Source organism: Sceloporus undulatus, chromosome 1, assembly GCF_019175285.1.
Source record: "Sceloporus undulatus isolate JIND9_A2432 ecotype Alabama chromosome 1, SceUnd_v1.1, whole genome shotgun sequence".
In the NCBI taxonomy this organism is placed as follows: Eukaryota; Metazoa; Chordata; class Lepidosauria; order Squamata; family Phrynosomatidae; genus Sceloporus; species Sceloporus undulatus.
In genome coordinates, this window is record NC_056522.1 from 71553810 (window position 1) to 71574680 (window position 20871).

General features: G+C 38.1%; 1 protein-coding gene across 2 annotated transcripts in view; it reads left to right on the forward strand.

Moving 5' to 3' along the window:
- GALNT2 (polypeptide N-acetylgalactosaminyltransferase 2) overlaps positions 1 to 20871 on the forward strand; it is a 94749-nt gene that overhangs the window by 36984 nt on the left and 36894 nt on the right. The window contains exons 1-3 of one of the 2 annotated variants that reach the window (XM_042445153.1): positions 1759 to 1874; positions 12074 to 12164; positions 18779 to 18932. In XM_042445153.1, coding sequence (XP_042301087.1) covers positions 1836 to 1874; positions 12074 to 12164; positions 18779 to 18932 — 284 coding nt within the window. In that variant the 5' untranslated portion in view covers positions 1759 to 1835. Of the gene's footprint in view, positions 1 to 1758; positions 1875 to 12073; positions 12165 to 18778; positions 18933 to 20871 lie in introns of those variants that run through there. The other variant, XM_042445144.1, reaches the window with a different exon arrangement.

Genomic DNA, 20871 nt, shown 5'->3' on the forward strand with positions numbered 1-20871 from the left:
ACGATTCAGTTAACCCTTGAGATACTCCCTTCAGATAGAGAGAGGTGCAATAAATGCATCATTGCTCACATCAGGGATTGTAACCACACACACCCCTTGTTTATGTGGGCCTGGGTGGTCATGCTGTCTGTCCAGATCAACACATGCTTGCCCTGAGCCTCCAACTGTAGACTAACTGAGGACCACCATATGTACTGCTAGTAGCCAGCCGGTTGATGCTGTGATACCACCTTCCTCAGAGACACCAGTAAGACCTAATGCCAGAGCCTCATAAAGGAGCAACTGTTCTGAACTTTCTGCGTGTCCTACGGGTGCATGCTCAGACACACAGTCATTTACAGACTCCTCGTCTGATGAGAGATCTGAACTGTGTACACTCACCATGACATTTAAGCTGACCATGACCTTTAAGGTGGTAAAGGCTGAGGCAAATAATGGTTCTACAACTGATGAAAGAAAAACATGGAGCTGAGACTGACCATCCCGATTAGGGTGGTAAAGTCTCAGGTAGTTCAGCCAGTGATAATAACCCAATCTCATACTATAGCTGGAATGCTAAAAGCCCTGTTCTGACCCAAACTGAGGCAGGACAGAACTGGGAAGGTGGCACTGACTCTCCTTCTTAGGTTGGCAAAGTTGATTAAGAAGTTGAAGCCCTACCTGTGATGCACAAGGGAAGAGACAGTCCCAGCATGAAGGACTGCCTCCCTATACTACAGGAAAACAATGGGTTCATTGTCCAGATCATGATTAGGACGGACCAAATTGCCCGTTACCAAAACTATGTATATAAATGGCTAGAATATGATCTATATGGGCCTGACCTTGACAGGTCCGAACCCCCCCCCCCCCCCTCTCTCTCTCTCTCTCTCTCTCTCTCTATATATATATATATATATATAATCTGATTTTATTTATTAACATATATTTTTAAAGAAAAGCCTGGAATGTTCAGAAGGCTAGAACCCTGCAAGACAGGCCTTGCTTCCTAGCTGTTAGTAGCTTACATTTACAGAAATGTATGTTGCTTAATTATGGTACAAAGGCTTTTCAACCTTTCCAAGTTCTGTCAACATTTTATGGTCCTTATTTTCAGCTTCCTTACCAGTGTTTTGTTCTGAATATATTTGTGTTAATTAAGAATCGAAGCACATTTAGCAGATGGAAATTATTTGAGCTAGGACTGAGTCAGCTTTTAAAAAGTGAGAAAGTTTTGAGATACATACGCTTCTAATGAAGAAAAGAAATAGCCACTGGCTTGGTTAAATTTTCTGTCTTTCTGATTTGGGCATATGCAAGGGAGGAAATTTTAATACATTTTAGACCTGCCTTCACTCTAGGGGCAATAGAATATTCTTGTGTTGTCTACTGGTTGTGTAAAGAAAATGTTTTACTACACTTTCAGATTCTTAATTGTATTTTTGATGGTGGGGCTTGGTATTTATCTGGTTCATCACTTGCCTTTAGCTAAAAATACTAGAATTGACAAGCAAAGGTCAGGTTTGAAAGAGCTTGTGTGTCAATGCAGAATATGTTTGTGTATATACAAAGTAAGAAGTGTTACATGCAGCTCCCAGGTTTAATTAAAAAATCAGGTATTTTTAAAAATCAGATTTCCCCAATTTAAAACAGATTTTTAATTTTTTTTTTCTTAAAACAGATAGTTAATAAAGTCTCTGCCAAAGATATTTTTTAATCTGCAATTTATGGAGACAGGTGATAGCCCAATCACTCCCTTTTTGCAGGTGGTGGATCTCAGTGCTACTCAGAGTGTTGGCTTATGGACCAGTGCCAGTTCCTAGAGTTTCCAGGAAAGAAAGAAACAGTTGTAACCAATGGGCACAAATAGAGTACCAGTCCATGGAACACTGGAAGTAAGTAACTGCCAGCTCCCACCAACACATGGTCCTTCTCTCTGTGTGGAGAGATAGAGAAAGACATTGAATAGGAAATGTGAGGAGATGCAGAAACACGAGCATTTATTTATTATTTATTTTATTTTATGGAGGAATAGTATAAGTGCAATTGCAAATGATCACCTTTTTTGATGAACTAAAAACAAATCTGAAAGCAATTCAAAATTTCTTAGTATGTACCTAAGGGGATGTGGTGGCTTAGTTGTTAAGACGCCAATTCTGAGGATTGGAAGATCAGAAGGTTAGCAGTTTGAGGCCCGTGTGCTGCATGATGGGGTGAGCTCCTGTCACTTGTTCCAGCGTCTGCCAACCTAGCAGTTCGAAAGCATGCAAATGCAAGTAGATAAATAGGTACCACTTCTCAGTGGGAAGGTAAAAAATGTTGGGTGCAGTAATGCTGGCCACATGACCACCAGAGCAATCCTTGGACAACACGGGCTCTTTGGCTTAGAAACAGAGATGTGCACTGCCCCCTACAGTTGGTTACGACTAGACATTCATGTTAAGGGACTACCTACCTTCTAATGAAACCTGTATCTGTGATATGTACTGAGGTTCTGTTAAACCATTTTGTACTCCTGTTTGAAACATTTAAACTGTGATTTAAATCATTAAAACTGAGTCCTTCATAGAAGTGATTTAAATTAAATCAGTCCTGGCAATTCCAGACAGTTCTTCAGATCAGTGATAGGAGGGGCTAGACAGGCTCCACTGTCTGTGAAAAAACAGTATGTGAGATCTCTGGGTCATTATCACTATTCTATTCTAGTGTTACAGAAGATTCAGAAGAAAGTATGTTATTAAGAATGTTAAGTAGTTAACTCTGTCCCACCTCCCTTCTAGTTAGGATAGAACTGTGCCTATCATAGAATCATAGAATCATAGAGTTGGAAGAGACCACTAGGGCCATCCAGTCCAACCCCCTGCCATGCAGGAAATCCAAATCAAAGCATCCCTGACAGATGGCCATCCAGCCTCTGTTTAAAGACCTCCAAGGAAGGAGAATCTATCACCCTCCGAGGGAGTGCATTCCACTGTCGAACAGCCCTATGATAGTGCTGTATAGTTCAGCAATAATAGATGTTATTAGAGTTCAGTAGCAATTTCAAGTAGGCGTTGAAATATCACCCAGGATATGTTTTATCCTGTTATTAAGGAAATATAAAACAGTTTTGCAGTTTATCTTTCCCTTCTCTTTTCTTTGCGGTATGCTCCCCATACAATAGGATGAGGTTTGTTCCAGAACCTCCAGTGGATACTTAAATCCATGGATGTTCAAGTTCTATTATATATAGTGACATAGTGAAATTGTGTCCTCTGTATGAAATGTCAAAATCAAGGTTTGCTTTTTTGAATTTTTTTTTAAAAAATCCAGGTTACAAAGGGCCAACTATACATTGAGAAGTCTGTGTCTATACCTGGAGCTGGAAGCGGACAGTTATCCAAACTTATGTAGAGGCATCTTGTTCAGGAGAGGAATGGGAAAGGCAAAAGTTGATTATTTTAATGCTTCTTTCCTTATGCATTATTGAATAAAATTCAGTGAAATGCTCTAAAGAAAACCCACTTAGCCAATTTTTAAGTGTGTGATATGACTTTTGCTATTTAACTGCTAAAAACATAGAATTGCATTTGTAAACTGCCTTGTCATAGTATGTGCCATTTTTCAAGGTGCTCCATGCCACCCGGATTCTAGTCAACCAGTATTATATGATGCTTGCTCATCAATGAGATTTTTTAGAGGGTCCCATTTGGTTTGTATTATTTTAAAAGAACTTCTGCAAGTTTGAGATACCCGTTCATTCCTCTCTTTTTGGGCTAAATGTAAACACATGTCTGATGTTAAATCTCTTGGAACCTTTGGAGCAATGAATAGTATTCTGGTAGCAATTGTCTACTTTTAAACTTTCCATATTTATGCTCCATTAATATAAACCTGTCGTTGGGGTGAACGGACTCAAACAATTCAGTATTTGCAAAGGGACTGCTCATATTCATTAAAAGAAACTATGTGAACTTGAAAACACACCGAGAAGGCTATTTTAGGGTGAGAATATATATAATAGGACTTGAACATCCATGGATTTAAATTCCCTTCTGTTCTACTATATGTTGTATATTATTATACTACACATTCTGACTTTTCTAAAAATCTAGAAAGGTAATGGCATAGTGATGTGGCAACAATGGCTTGGGTCTAGAGTAGCCAATCTGTTTGCAGAAGGGCTAACAGCCCAATGGTGGCTGCCTTTCGTGGAGGGTGGTGGTGGTATTTTCACCATTGTTGCCATTGCCCTTTTCTCTCGTACTGCCTCACATGATATTATGGTGGAACACATTTTGGCAGAGGATGCGGGATGCAGATAGGGCCTTATAGGAGAACTGGGAGCTCTTCTCCCCTGCTCTTCCATATGTAAACATTCACACATGATATAACAGTTCCAGGGATTTTTGGATTCAGTTGCACTATTTCAAATATTAGAAGTAGTCTTTGAAATATCAGCACTGTAGATATATAGCATAAGCTTTAGAACTTATAATGCAAAACCATCATGCCAGTGTCTTAAGAAAGCTGAGCTTACAATTTCATCTTTTCTTTTCTCCCCTCCATGAACTTCTGCTTTGTGAAGTAATATTGCAACAGAGGTTCTTTTTCATGCTCTCTGTGACTCACACATAGGTTGTGAGGTTGGGCAAGATAAAGTAGTTTTTAAATGTGTGCAGATGGGCTTTGATCTGCCTTTCTATGCTAGATGTTAAGGTTGCTGTTTCCTCAGATGTTCAGGATACTCCCCCCCACACACACACACACTTAATTAGTAGCATATGATCTTGCATTTTATGTATCTTACTCCAGTCAATGTTCAATAGCTGGATTACTCTTGTTCTTCTAATGTTTTAAGGGAAACTTCAAAGATGCTGTATAGCCCCTACTGTCATCACAAAAATCCTATTAACATAGGAATCACAAATCTCCTGGGATCTTTGAATTTGTTCCTTTTTGCTTTCTGGAATGATTACAGAAATAAATTAACCCAGTCAAGATAATTTCTGCACATTTCCTCCAAGTGTAATCTATTTTGCTGGTAATGAATACATATGTATTCAAAAATTTCTTGGTAATTTTGGAGAGAGCTAAGCAGAGAAAGACTTGATGTGTTGAATGTTGCTAGTGTACTGATGCTTGCATAGACACTGGACTACTAGAGTTGTTTCCTCTTGCTTGTTCTGTCTTTTGTATTCACAATGTCCTCACTAGTATTTCACTCCCATTTCTTTTACTAGATTAGTGCTGGTGTCTGTTTGCTACTAGTTTGGTATCTTATTTTAAGTGTTTCATGTGTGTGTTCAGTATATGTTTGGTATTCCATGTACTATTTAGTCATAAATTGTGGGGAATAGTATTTTTGGATTCTATTATCTTTTTTGTGGGTGATTTGTTGCAATTTTTTTTACTTACTCTTTTTCTATGTGCAAATGTCATGATGTTTGGTGCCTGAAAATTACATGAGCTATCCATTTTTATAATTCATTACAAATTGTTTCTTTTTAAAAAGCAAAATACTGGACATTATACAGAGCAATGGCAACAGCTTGAACTACATTATTTTATAGAAGCCAATCTTAAAGTATAATTCACATTCCAAGCAGTCTGGAAAAATTCAGTCATGCAAACCTTAGTAGCCAGCCAGCTGTCTGTATAATTCCAAAGATATGTGATGACTCTCTTTTTAGATGCAAACAATTATAGTGTATGGAGTATTTAACCCTCAGTTGAAAATCTTGCTACATTAAGCTTCAGAGTTACAAGAGGAACATTTTCTGGGTGATGGCAGTGACATTGATTTAATCAAGCAGTGATAAGATCAGGGCAACATCAGGGAGTTTGGGATAGGATGGGGTGTTGGAAAAATACAATGGGGGTCTAGCAGAGAGATTGGCTTAACACTAGGCTGACAAACCTGTTTAACTTAAAGAGGAAATGCATACGGCAGGGGGTTGGGAAGCAGCAATATTTACAGGCATCAAGTTTACGCATGCCCTCAAGTCTTGTGACCTTTCATGAAAAGTTCACTTAAAGATCATCATGCCCTTTCCAGGTTCATGCCATTATAACAAAATATAACAAATTATTTGTACCCCAAAATAATGCAGGGTGTGGTATACAGAGCACTTTTACTGTATGTTAGTGTTTGAGCTGCTCAACAATTTTATTCTTTGGCTTTTTGGACTGTGGAAAGTTTTCCATATGCAAACTTTATGTTATACTTAAAAAGATATATTTAAATAATAATTGACTATCTGCGCATGTATGCAAGCTATACTCTGCTGAAAAAATTACACACACACCAAAACACACACTATTTACAAGGTGTTTTTAAAATCCTAACACATTGGTGTGCTCTGTTAGTTTTGGTTTAAGAAATGCACCACTATTAACCTGTTATTATTTCAACAATAATGAAACAATCATTTTTAAGCTTTAAAAGTAGAAAAATTGGCCCATAGTCTCCCAGATGCCCCCAATACCATTTGGGAATTAACAAATACAGTCTCTCCTCCCCATATGTGGGGGGTCTATTCCAGACACACACACCCTCCGTGTATGGGGAAAAGAGCATATGCTCAAGCCCCATAGAAAATACTGGGGCACATGCCTGCGGCGGCGCACAGAGTGTGTGGCGTGGGTACGTGCTCTATTATTTCTCCCGGGGCTTGCCTTCCACGTAAGCTCAAAGCCACAGAAGGCAAGCACGCCTATAAGGAGGGCAGACTGTATGAGTCTTTTCACTCCTGAATTTAGCACAATAAAGGCTATAGTTATGCTCTCATTCTCCCAAAACATGATACCTTCAAACTGATTGCTAGCAGCTTCTGCTGGAAGAAAAGCTCAGTGAAATTCATTCTAGGGAAGACTTTTAGTTTTCAATCACTGTTGAATCAAAATGGTCTTTTATTCCTTCAAGGGAATGCTTTCTTTTAAAGAAAGGGAATCTTTTGGACAGATATTTCCTGTAATCGTGTTACATTAACAATATTAGTTGCAACTATCAGTTTCAATACTGACTGTTATTTACTTATGATTTGACAATAGTATTGCACACATTTGATTAAAATAATGGTATTTATCATGAATGAGGAATACAGAGAGAGCGCGAGAGAGAGCACATCAAGGTCTTCATTTCTTTAATGGAAAGTTATGAGTGCGCTGTCTGCTGTTGGTGTGGAAAACCAAAATTTGGTAGGATACCCCTTTCCTTTCTTTCTGTTGCCTTCTTTGTACTATAACATTCTCCCTCTTTCACATACTTTCCTACCTCCATTTGAACGCTTCCCTTCTGTCCATACACCCACCCCAATCCACCACCTCCTGTCCTTCCCCCTGCAGCCCACTTTGTGGTCTCTCCCATTTTGTTGTCATTCCCTCTTCTGTCTTCTTCAGGCACATTCATACAAGCTGATAGGACAAGAATAGAGTGATTTTTTTTCCATTGGCAGCTCATTTTCTTCTTTACTAGACTATGAATGTAGTCTACCTTCCTTAGCATGCAAAATGGAAACAAAGCACAGAGCAATCTATTTCTCCCCCTAGTAGTTTGAGGAAAAGAGGCTGGTTACTAGGAACTATGCAGAAGCTGCCGCCAATAGTTCTTATCATAACAATATTGTTTGGAGGCCATCTTGATATTCCACATTGCAACCACATACCACAAGCAACCTGAAATACTATCATTATGAGTAAGTGTGTGCCTTGGTTTTCCTTCCAATCCCAGATGTTTTAATTCTGGAACAATTAGGAAATAGGACATACAGTGGGCCCTTGATATCTGGTGAGGTTTGGTTCCAGGAAACCCCCCCCCCCCCATGGATACCAAAATCCATGGTTGCTCCAGTCCCATTAAATACAGTGGCATAGTAAAATGTTGTCCCTTATATAAAATAGCAAATAAAGATCGGTCTTTTGGAATGTATATATTTTTTGAATATTTTCAAGCCATGGATGCTTGAATCCGTGAATAAAAAAATCCATGGGTACAGATGGTTGACAGTAATTAGGAAATAGTAAATATTCTAGCTTGATTTAGGATACTGTGTGTCATGTTAATTTCAGCACTTTGTATTGTGATAAAGTGGCATAATAAACTAATCTGCCACTAAACTGATAGCTTTCTTGCCTTTGAATGCACTATGACAAGACTGAATGCACTATGACAAGACAGTAGAATAAACTGTCTTCTGATTTGAAATAAAAAGTATTTACTAGCTTAGTCACTTACTGTACTACATAGAAAGTGAAAGAAAATTTGCAGGCAATTTTTTCATCTCTAACTGAAAATCATAACTTCAATCCTGAAGAACCGAATAGTCTTGGAATAAAGCATTTGACACGTTACATCAACCATTATGTACATTGGCTGACGTAAATATATTTGCTGTACAAGATTGCATGAGAAGGATTATTCTAATTTGCAAGGCTTGTGCGTCATGCTGTCTTTGTCAGTTAATCTAACCACTTACAACTTCCGTTATATTTCTGCTTCAGGCTTGAATTTGCAGAAATTGGCTTCTCTGCTTTGTTTACTAAGGACTATTCTTGAGAAACCGTTTGCTTCTGTTAGCCTTTTGAACATTTCAAAGTTGTTCCTAGATCTAGAGCACTAATTGCTTTAGCGCGTTCTTAAGTCAGTGTCTGTTTTCTTTTTAAAAAGTTTTCCTTTTCTATTTCATGACCTTGAAAATTGTTATATGGTGTCCTTGAGTGTCTTGCTTCCAATCCATTGTGATCATGGTAGAAGAGCAGTCTCTACTTAGTTTTATTCTTCCCTTTTCCACTTGTGTGTCTCATGGGAAATAACAGCAATTAAAAAAAAAACCTGGGCATACTAGCTACATATAGACAATATGTGTCTACACCAGGGATTGATAAAGCATGGTTCCCATGAGTGCCCACCCCAAATTTGGTGATCTGTGGATTTTTTTTTAATCTTCTAAACAGGTTACCACAGATTTCCCAAAATTGGTGTGTTAGCTAAGGCCTTCAAAATGAATACCACAGTAAGATTTTGAACCCAGTCTATCAACTTACCTAAGTTACCTACCAAACAAGTACTTTGATTTTCTGTAGTTCGGTGGTAGGCTTGAACTTACACTGATGACCTGATTTTATCCAAAGTTGATATTTACGCATAGGTTGTTGATATCTCAGGCAATTTCTATGCAAGTTCCTGACTGATCAGCAGGTGTCAGATTTAAGGGTTCTAGAATGCTATCAGTGCCAAACTCTTGTGTCATTCAATTCATGAATGAAACCATTGTCATCAATCTGGCTTGTAAATTTCCTAGTTTCCTCTAATTTATAAAATGCCTAAATACCCTAAAAAGGCCTTTATACCCTAAAGCCACTTGATCCCTTCTGATCCAGGAAGCTAAACAGGGTCAGCTCTAGTACTTGAATTAGAGACCATATAAGTTGACTGGCAACTCAAAGGCACAAACACACACACACACACACACACACACACACACAATGACTTGTGGAGTTGGCTCAAAAGAAAATATGGTTAAAATTAATGAAATAAATAGGATGATTCTCATGCACTTTCAAGTTTACTCTGACTTGTGATAACCCTATCTTTTGGTTTACAGTGCTTCCTCGGGTTACGAAATTAATTCGTTCCGCGGCCGCTTTCGTAACCCGAAAAGCCTTCGTAAGCCGAAATGCCATAGGCGCTAATGGGGAAAAGCCGCTATTCCGTGCGAAAAAGCCGAAAAAAGCACCAAAATTTTTTTCGTAACCCGAAAAAACATTCGTAACCCGGAACAATTATTTCCTATGGGATTTTTTCGTATCCCGGAAATTTCGTAACCTGGGTATTTCGTATCCCAAGGTACCACTGTACTTGACAAGTTTTATTCAGAGGACGTTTCTCATTGTCTTCCTCCAAGGTTGACAGAATGTGCCTTGCACAAGGTGGCCCAGTAGGCTTTCATGGCCAAGTGACGACTTGAACTTGGTCTCTCAAAATCCTAGTCCAACATTCAGATCACTACACCATGCTCACTTTTGTTTTATAAATGAGATGTACATTAACAAAATGTAAATTAACAACTTACTATGATAACAGATCATTTCATCTTTATGCTCATATCTGTGTAGTGACTGAGTCTCAACTATATTCAGTTTTGATCCATGTTATGCTTTCAGAAAGAAAGCCTCTTTTTTTAAAAAAAATACAAAAGCTTGTTACTTCTTTGTCAAAATTTATGCCCCATCATTGTATCTTTTGATTAAAGTATTTTGTTGCAAATGTTGGAGCACAGAATTGCAAGGCTATTATTATAAAAGAAATGTAGTTTTATTTCCTGTTCCTTCCTCCATTGGACATAAAGCATAGTTAGTGGAGAACATATGAATCCAGAAAGTCCCAGGTTCAATTCTTGACATATTTAGAAAAGGCCAGAGAGGATTTCTGTGTGAAATGTGTAGCTGTTGTCAGTCAGTGTAAAAAAATTGGAACTAATAATCTAACTTGGTCTAAGGTAGCTTCTTGTGTTCCAATTATATTATAATCTAACTTTTGGGGGGAAATGATGTTTCCTTTACTTGGGTGAAAATGAACTTTTATGACTTTTGATTTACTCAGGTTGATTTAACTCATGGTACATAATGAATTTAAGTGTACACCCAAAAACAATATGTTAGAACAAAAATTCAAGTTTGGAGCCATCAAAATGTGAAAGCATCTTTCACTTTCTCAAATTCTGTGTCTTACACATAGGTTTATTTTAGAAACTTTATTCTCTTGAGGCTCAGCAGAATTGAGCCAAACTTTATAATTGTGGAAAGTGATTATAACCACAGATTAAAACATTAAGGCATGAGTTAAAGTTCATATATGAAAAGAAGATCAGGCTAGCCAAGTCCATGGACCAAAAATATTTGATTTTTTAAAAGATATATAATTCTTTATGTTAATTTTCTGAAAATAACTTGAACTGATACTGGTTTTCAAAACAAAAGATTTACAAAGATTAGCTTTAATATGCTGGTAGTTTCTATATACAAGTGGTACAATACACTTATACTAGAGGGGAGAAATGTCAAATACTTTAAAATGTATGAAGCGATAAATCTATGAATTTGAACCATGTTCAAGCACTCAGTATGAAAGAGGTTCTTATGCATGAGTGGGATAAACATCAACATTCACATTGTGCTGTGTCCCCTTGGCTGAAGGGCAATTGGCACCCATCTGAAAGGGATCTGTCACAAATAAGGAGAAGGCTCATTCCCTCACATGCATCAAGACACATTAGGATTTCCATAATTTTTTTCATCACTGTGTACCAGAGATCTGAAGGGCAATTTATAGGTTCTCTCTGATAGTGAGAGAAAACACAAAAGGATTTAGATGTCAACATTGTAATACTGCAAGTTTTCCAAAAACTTGTTCTCTCATCTCTTCTGTGGAAAATCAAAATGTTATGATACAGAAAACAACCAGCTCATGTTACAAACCCTGCATCTTAGAATTACTCAAATAGTAAAATTGTTTACTTATTTCTTTCTTACTGGAAGGGAGGGGTGACTCAGAATTTTCTGGTTTCCATAGAAAACAGAACAAATAACAGATGTGTGATTAAGAAAGTTAACAAGCAATGTTGACCAACTTCCATGCTTCATAGAAAGAACATCATTACAGAACAGTTCAAATTCAGAATTTGATGGGGGGGGGATGGGAAATGACTTACTCCATATAGGGAACAGCCCCCAATGTTTGTAGTTTGTTTTGTCAATTTAGGTCTTGATTGCCCAGTCTATACACCTGTAAAATGCAATATTTTTTAGGCTTTTTCATAGTTTTCTAATTAATGACAAAACACCTTTACAATAACTTTTTAGGATCTTCTTGGCAAATCTGCTGGATACAAATGGAAAAATGTATCACTTGCATTCCAGCAGATAGTTCACATGAGTGAATATATGCTCTATTGTTCAGTAATTGTTGCTTGAGATTATCATTTCAGTTTGTATTATAATCATGTGATTCCAAAAATGAAAGAGAGCCATTTTCCCCTTGTCAAAGAACCCTTTAAAAGTATGGATTTAATGATAATTTAATGATGGATTTAATGTTGGTTTCTTTTTCCCCCAGGAGGACCCAAATAGTATTTCATTAAACAAAAAAGATCAACGCAATAATAATGGAGATGAGAAGTCACAAAGCATGGAGACCCTACCTCCAGGTATTATTATTATTATTATTATTACTATTATTACTACTACTACTATCACCACACCACACCACCACACCCCATGTTTTGTCCAAGATTTAAACTCAAGGCAGCTTACAAATTAAAATGATTGCAATATAGTTAAAACTATACAAAAAGTTGACATTAAAATAGAATTAAACTATCAACAACATTAACACAATTAAAAATATATACTTTAAAAGGATATACACCAATTAATACATTACAATAATATAGCATCCTCTCACACACACTTTCCATAAAAGCCTTCAATTATAAAAGTTTGGCTAAATTAATCTCCACCTGCTGGTAGAAGGACAGCACTACCCTTCATGGGGAGGAAGTTCCAGAGCCAAGGGGTAGCGACTTACAAGGCTCTATCTTGTGCACCGAAACAGTGTTTGTTATTTGAATAGTAACATATTCAATGGGCAGTGAAAATGACTAAACTTGCAATGGCACCAAGGATAGAAAAACTCTGGAGATCAGGGTTAGATTCCCCGCTTGGCCATGGAAACCTACTGGATTATTTATTGATATCCCACCTATCTCTCAAAGTTTGGACTCAAAGTTTTGGTGTCACAAAGTGCTCTGCTGGGAGGGGAAGAAAGTCTTGATTTGTTTCCTTGCAGATTCTGAAGTAGGTCTTTGAATCTTGGCTAGTGCCTTCTTCACAGTGAAATTTATGAGCCCAAAGACCTCAGAATCTTTCTTTTAAAACATCTCTAGTCTTTGTTTGATGGAGAAGAGAGACTTGAAATAGCAGACTTTCCTAAAGGGTCAGAGATATTTTAAAACATCCCATCAACTACAGTATATTTCACATGATATTTCAGAATAAGCACAGCTGCATAATGAAATGGGATTTTTCCTGGATGTTGTGATTGACTGGACTATGCTTGTCTTCATTGCCAGGAGCAATCTCTGGATGATTAGATGCATTACTGATCAGATATTGGGGCCCAGAATGATTCTGAACTAATTGTGACAAACTCTGCCAGTACACATTTTTTGTGGGCGTGGCAGTACAAAAAGTAAAAAGTTTGCACTCTAAAATAATAAAGGGAGAATAACTTGTAAGTTATACTACTATTAGGATCCTGATTTAGAACTTTACAAAAATGCACACCCCGCACAAATTCTCCTCCTTATTAGAGGATGGCAAAATAGAGAAGAGTATTTTGCTTTGTGTTTTCTAGTAGAGGTGAAGGTAGAATTCTCCATCTGTTTGAGAGTGTGGATTATTTCAATTTTCCCCCCTCAGAAATTTCATATTAGATAATACTAAATGAGATTGTCTCAGATTTTTCTCGAATCAGTATAATAATAATAATAATTATTATTATTATTATTATTATTATTATTATTATTATTATTATTTATAAACCGCTTTTCCAAATTTGATCAAAGCGGTGTACAACACAAAACAAAAATGTGAGACAATAAAACAAACCAATAACACATATCATCAATTAAAATTATATAAAAAAGTTTACAAATATTAAAACCTGGAAAAACAAACTAGCTGGATCACCCAATTGTATATCAGAGGGAGAACAACATAACATCAGGACACATGGGGGGAAAGCTTGTCGGAAAAGAAAGGTCATAGTTTCTTCCTAAACAGATCAAGGGAGGTGATGGAGCGGAGCTCGTCAGGAAGTGAGTTCCAGATCTGCGGGGCCAAGGTAGAAAATGCCCTATGTGAAGACGAGAAGTATCTTGTCTTCAGAACCCTCACCAAATGCTTCCCGACCAATCTGAGAGTGCGGGACGGATTATATGGGGAGAGGCGGTCCTCTAAGTACCCTGGGCCCAAGCCATTTGTATCTTGCAAATGTATTGAGATACAACTGTTGTCATCCTCAACCATCATGTTAATGGGGGCAATGTGATTGTAGTCCAATACATCTTGGAGGGCACCAGGTTGAGAAAGGATGAACTGTATTGTGAGTTCACACTGGTACATGAAGGAAGCAGTAAGATAAGCTAGGAGACCTAGGAGTAAAATCTAAGATCCAAGCCAACTAATACGATGATGATGATGGAACAATACAAGACTGGTTCCACAGCTGTGTATAAAACCCCTTATGCTGTTTCTAGACAGCAAACTGGGTGAGAGGATTATTCTGAATATTTTTGTGGGTTTTTCAGGCTATGTGGCCATGTTCTAGAAGAGTTCCTGTTGGTATCGTCAGGATGCACAGGGAAGCCATTGAAATCCACAAACACCTGGACAATTTCAACAGGAAAGAGGAAACTCTTAAAGTAAACAAGGTTTGGCTACCAGTCCTGAAAAATAGCAAGATAAAGACTCAACAAATGCAAATGAGAAATCTCCCAGCAGACAATGAGTACTATCAAGAAGCAACAGAACAATACACATGCAAATCACTCCTTTCCAGGTCACACAATATATATACCCAACTCCTTTCCAGACAAGCATTCTCTCTAGAACATGGCCACATAGCCTGAAAAATCCACAAAAAACTATGGATGCCGGCCATGAAAGCCTTCGACTTCACGTTCTGAATATTCTCTTTGAGGCTGAAATATATCAGCCATTAAGAAGTGGCCTGGAAAAAAAAGTTCGTCAAAAAAATTATCTAATTTTTTAAAATGAGGATTGTCAGCCCAGCTTATCTTTATTATAGTTAAGCAGGCTGTATATTAAGTGTGTGTGTGTGTGTGTGTGTGTAGCATAATTTATGTACATATGGAATGAATATACATCCCCCCTCCCAGTAGAAACAGCACACTAATATAAAATGTGCTCTCTCTCGTCAATTTATTCTTTCTGGATAATTGTATGTTATTGCTTGTTCATTCTGAATTAAAAAGTAAAAAAGTATGTTAATTAGTACTTAATTAAAAGGTGAACTGCAATGCTTCAGTTTAAAAAGTGTATGGTCATAAATTGTGAACACAGTTTAAAGACTTTACTAATACATATGGGCTGCGATGAATTGATTCACAAAGCTGGATATTAATCTTTTTAAGTTAAGTGTCAGGAGGTAAGTTCAGGTTTTTATATCCTGCGTGAGCTGACACTGCTTAATGTAGTGAACTATAATCTTCATGTTTTATTAACAGCAATGAGATCATCAAAAATGTTGTTTAGAGTTTTGAAAGGAAGAGTATTTACTCTTTAGAAGTTAATGGCTTTGCAAAAGTCTACATACTTTACCACTTGTTTGTGGTCTTTAAAGATAAAGCCAGATTATAACAGTGTGATTTCCAGAATTTTTGATCATGCCAAAAGCCTGGCAGATTGCATACAGTTTGAAGCCTTGGGAGCCCAATCTGAGTGCCAAACTGACCAAGTTAGCAGGAGGAAGAGTCATGTATCATAGTTTTCCTAAAGAGCTCTACCAAACAACAACAACAACAACAACAACAAACATTGAAGCTGATATAAATGATATTCCAAAAATTCCATGCTAGTAATTTGATAAGTATGCAAAAGTACCTGATTCTTGCAACTATCAGATATGATTACTAGAAAATGACTTACAGAACACTCAAGGCTGTGAGAACATTGGGATCCTAATGACAAAACACAGGGAGGAGGTGTGTTGCAAGATCTATTTTGAGTGTCTGGAATGAATAGAGAGAGGAATATGGTTTTGCTCTAGAAATACATAAAAAGAACTCTGCACAAGCAGTAGGAGATTCCTGCTGCCTACCCCACCCTGAACTACATCCTTCAGAAAGGCATGAAATATGGTGCATGGACTGCAGTGACAGAAGGTGATTGGCAGGACCACCTTGTGTAGACAAGAGTGCCTCTTGCATGAGACCCTCCCTCCACATTGAAGATCATGCTGGCAAATATGCTTCTTTTCTCTCAGGTGTTTATACTGCTACCTTGCTGACATAAGAAAGTGACTATCAAGAACTGACCCAAATTCTATTTCAAAATCTACCAACCTGTATTCAAGGGTAAATCAAAGGTTTTGAGTATCCCTAGGCACAGTGAACCTGGTGCCTTGTGCTTGAAATAGTGTCACTGGATGTAGCTCCCTGTTGAATTAAAACTACAGTTACATTCTCACTGTTGTTGACTTCCTATTTGTACAAATGTATAATGAACTCCAAATTCAAATTCTATGTTATCAAAATGGAGAGTTTACATAAAGTGACTACTGTATGCTAAATGAAACATTCTTACAGGAAGCTCTGAAACAGTAACTGAGATTAAATATGTACATTTAATTTTAGGTAAAGCCCATCTATTTCCCAAAACACATGATTGATACTGTGAGTTAATAACAAATGAATAATGAGAGTTTTTAAGAGTTGAAAAAATCAAATATATGGATGTTCTTAAGGCTACAGTGAAGTTCAATGGTGTGGTGTGAACAAAAAATGATGTTTTGGGTATTTTAATTGTTGTTATAGTATTCCTCACTGGCCTTTCAGTGTGAAAGATGGGAGCCATAGGAGTTTTAAATAAATAAAAATATCCAGAACAGATTGCGATCCCAATCCCAGGTTGGTTTTCCTACTGACCAGCAGTACTTCCATCTTGTTTGGATTAAGGCTCAGTCAGTTCACCCTCATCCTTTAGTGTATCCAGACACCAGTTCAGTACTACCACAGCCTCCTTGGCATCAGTTTGTAAAATCCCAAATTAAATTTAAAAGATATATTTTAAATTTTACCTGTGTTTTTTGAGTGAAAATGATAAGGCAAGGAGTCAAAGAAATTTAGGCAAAATGGAGATTTTTTTCCAGTGTGATCCAGTCAGGGTGTATTGATATCTGACCATTTTATTCAGTTTTGTGTAACACTTTTTTGCCATTTTCCTCTAATAAACTGTTTTATCTGATTGTTGGATGCCTTGTTGGTTTGTTAGTCTTCCAGTTAGATCCTGTAATATCAGTTCATGCCCTCTGTGTTTAAAAATTTATATTAATGCCTGTTGTTTCAGATCATTTTTATTCACATTATTCCAGATATTTAACAATATAATTCTAAAAAATTAATTAAATCCCTTGATGAAATTTCATATGTATATAATGGGGAGTGTAAGTAAAATTTCCCTCTGCTGGGAAAAGTATATTGGCAGCAAGACTTTCAAACATTGTCCATCTCAAACATTTAATGTTAGGAGTTTATATTATTTAATTGAACAGGTCTTTTCCTTCTTTTAGATAGTGAATTGTGTTGTGACATTCTTACATTTGTGATGTGAATTTATTTATTCTTTTATTTACTTATTTTACTCTAGCTTCTTTGGGTTTCTAATTAGGAGGGAAAATGGGGTAAAACACTGAAATTAATAGCTTATAAATGGTTTAAGAATCTGGGACGTAATTTCATACTGCTCTCTTTTAGTCTGATAGAATTTTAGTGCTAGCATAATTCAGAGTCCAAGGTGATCTAGAGGTTTGTTAGAATGAAAATGAAAAATATGTTTCTTTAACAATCATAAGTGTATAGCTGAGGTTCAGTTCACCCTCAAATGTGGAAGAAGTCCTTTTTAATTCAGTAGTTCAGATACATTTGAGCTAAAATTAAATATTAAACAGTTTAACCTTACTCATGCTTTATATCCATTCGTGTTGATTCATTTTTGATGAGAATGCATTCTCAAGCTCAAATGAGCAATAGATCTGGCATAGTTCTTATCAGAATGCTTTGCTCCACTTGCTTCAGTTCATTAACTTGTAAGGCTAGAGTAGATGAATTTAAGCAGATTAAGCCCCACCAAGGGTCAGATGGATTTAAATCAAAGTATTTCATGTTCAGTGGTTTGTGGATATATCAGCATTAGGCAAAGATGCTATGGCATATATAGAGTGTTCTATAAGGTACTAAAATGGGTGTTAAGGCAGATGTATTTATGCATTTCAAGTTACTGATATGTGTAAAATAAAACCAGCAGCTCGCCTCTGGATTGGAACTGTCACAAGGAGAGAGCCACCCACTCCCACCACAGTGCTATTGAAAATCTCTTCCAGTGTATTGCTGTGGGGAAGATTGCAGTTGGCTCTGATGCAGGGGGTCAGAATCAAGTGGCCCTCCACAGGTTGTTGGATTGCAACTCTCAACAGTCACCACTATGCGGGCTGCTAGGACTTATAGCCCCAAAACATTTGGAGGGCCACACGATTCCCATTCCTGCTCTAGTATAAAAAGCAGCTGAGGAGTATGTGACCTCATTAGAACTAAGGTGGTGGAAGAGTTAACCCCCTCCCCCCCCAATACTGTATGCCATGTTGCTGATCCTAATTGAGCTTCACTGCAGCAGCTCTATTAGTTTACAAACTGAATCACATTAAATTCAATAATAGCTTATCCTTCTTTGTTTATCACAAGCAAATATATTATGTTTTAGATCTGTGCACCAGCTGCTCAGTGTGGGCTGAGAACATTAGAATAAAACTCATAGGGCAGGTTGACTCAAGGGTGGAAATTCTATGCCGAGCTCAAGATACTCACTGTGTGACAGGATGCCACTTGAGTGAATTGGAAGGATTTTTATTTATTTTTTACTTTTTAGGATTTGGAAGCTTTGCTATACTTTCTGTAAAGTGATTATTGTATGAAACAGTATTTTTGTGTTTAAATCTTTTAACAGCTGTATTTCTTTTTCTCAGGAAAGGTTAGGTGGCAGGAGTTTGACCAGGAAGCTTATATTGGAGTTACCATGGTCAAAGCTGGTCAAGACCCATATGCTCGTAATAAATTTAATCAAGTGGAGAGTGATAAACTGCGCATGGACAGAAGTGTACAAGATACTAGACATGATCAGTAAGTACCAAATAGCTCTCTAAATAGGTTTCTGTAGCGTATACCCCCTAAACTGAAAAGTGTGCTCTGTGTTAGAAAACAAGCAAGTAAGTAATTTAGTAATATTTAGTAATTTTTGAAAGTTGTTAAAGTCGTCACAGCAGGCCTTAGTTGGTTCTAAAATAGGGTTCAGGGCGGGGGAGAGCTGAGTTAGCTCCCTGACCACCCTGAACAGCTCTGCTAGACGCGACTCCGCAGATGCAATACGTGCAGCATAGAAAGAATTTTTTGCTGCACCTATTGCCATTCCATAAGACTTCAAAAGAGCCTGATGGAGTGTCTTATCGGACAAGCACCGGTGTCTCCGCCAGCTGCGCTGTAGTCGTTGCGCGGCCCGCTTCATTTCCCTGAGATCTTCCGTGTGCCAGGGTTTTCTGTTAGAAGCGGGCCGGAAAGGACGCTTAGGAGCGATGCTGTGTACAGCCCTGGAGAGATCATTATCCCAGATGTTAGTCAGGGCATCAACAGAATCGCCGTCAGATCCAACCATAAGCCCCTCTAAGGCATTTTGGAACCTTTTGGGTTCCATCAGCCTTCGAGGGTGGACCATTCTAATAGGTCCTCCACCCCCGGGGGGGGATTTGGGTAGATGCCTTAAGTCGGACCTCAACCAGGAAATGATCCGTCCATGATAGGGCAGAGGTACTACAAACCTCTGCCCACGGATTGTCCCAATCCATACTAAAGACGACATCGAGTGTATTACCTGCGCAATGCGTTGGTCCCGAGACTAATTGGGACAGGCCCATAGCCATCATGGAAGCCATGAACTCCCGAGCCGCACCTGTCAGATCTTGTGAGCCGGCCTCGAAAGGGATGTTGAGAACCCCCAGAACCAGAAGTCTGGGAGACTCCAACACCAGTTCCGAGACAGCTGTGTCAGCTCGGCTAGGGAGTCTGTTAGCGCATGGGATGGACGATAGACCAACAGAATCCCCAGACTGTCCCTAGCCTTCAGGGTCAGGTAAATACATTCGATGAAGTCTGTTTTCTGGATGGGGTTCCTGGTTAGGGTAAGAGTATTTTTATGGACTAAGGCAACACCTCCCCCCCGCCCACATAACCTGGTCTGCTCTTCGACAGCGTACCCGGCTGGGAGAGCCTGTGCCCACACTGCAGTACTCTCAGCCCCCAGCCAGGTCTCAGTAATGCAAGCCAGGTCGCAGTTCTTATCATCCAAAAGATCGTAAATAATGTGGGTCTTATTCTTGATTGACCTGGCATTGCACAGGAGCAGAGACAGGGTCTGTGGTACGATTGGACTGACCCTCAGTTCTTTTGGGTAAGCAGGGTGGATGGAAGGCAGGATAGGTATTAAGCATCAATCCTGCCTTCCCTTATATTGTAATTCTACCCTCCTACCGCTAAATCTCCCCTTGCCCCACACTTAATTTCATCTCATTCTAGATTGAGTTCATGGAGCGGACCTATGGATGTTTTTGTCTGTTTGTGTAGTGTGTTTTGCATTTGCTGTTCTTAAAATAAGATAGTAATTAAAAAATAAACAGTTCATTTCTAATGTATGAGATGGGCAACATCAAATAACTGAGTTGTATCTCTCTCTCCTTCCAAAATTAAAACTTGCCCTATATATGTGCAATATACATATTTCTCCAAATAAGGAGAAACAGAATGGTTACCAGTCAGCAAAGGAGTAAGTCAAGGATGCATTCTGTCACCCAATTTGTTCAACATGTGTGCAAAAAATATCATACGCAGAGCAGGCTTAGTTGTTTATCACACTATACTCTTAAAGTGCTACTATTCCACTTTGACTCCTCTAGCTGCCTCCTGTTGCATTCTGGGATTGGCAGTTTTAAGGAGGAGTATTTAGAATTCTCAGGCAGATAAGTTGCCTGAGAATTCTAAATACCCCTCCTTAAAACTGCAAATCCCACAA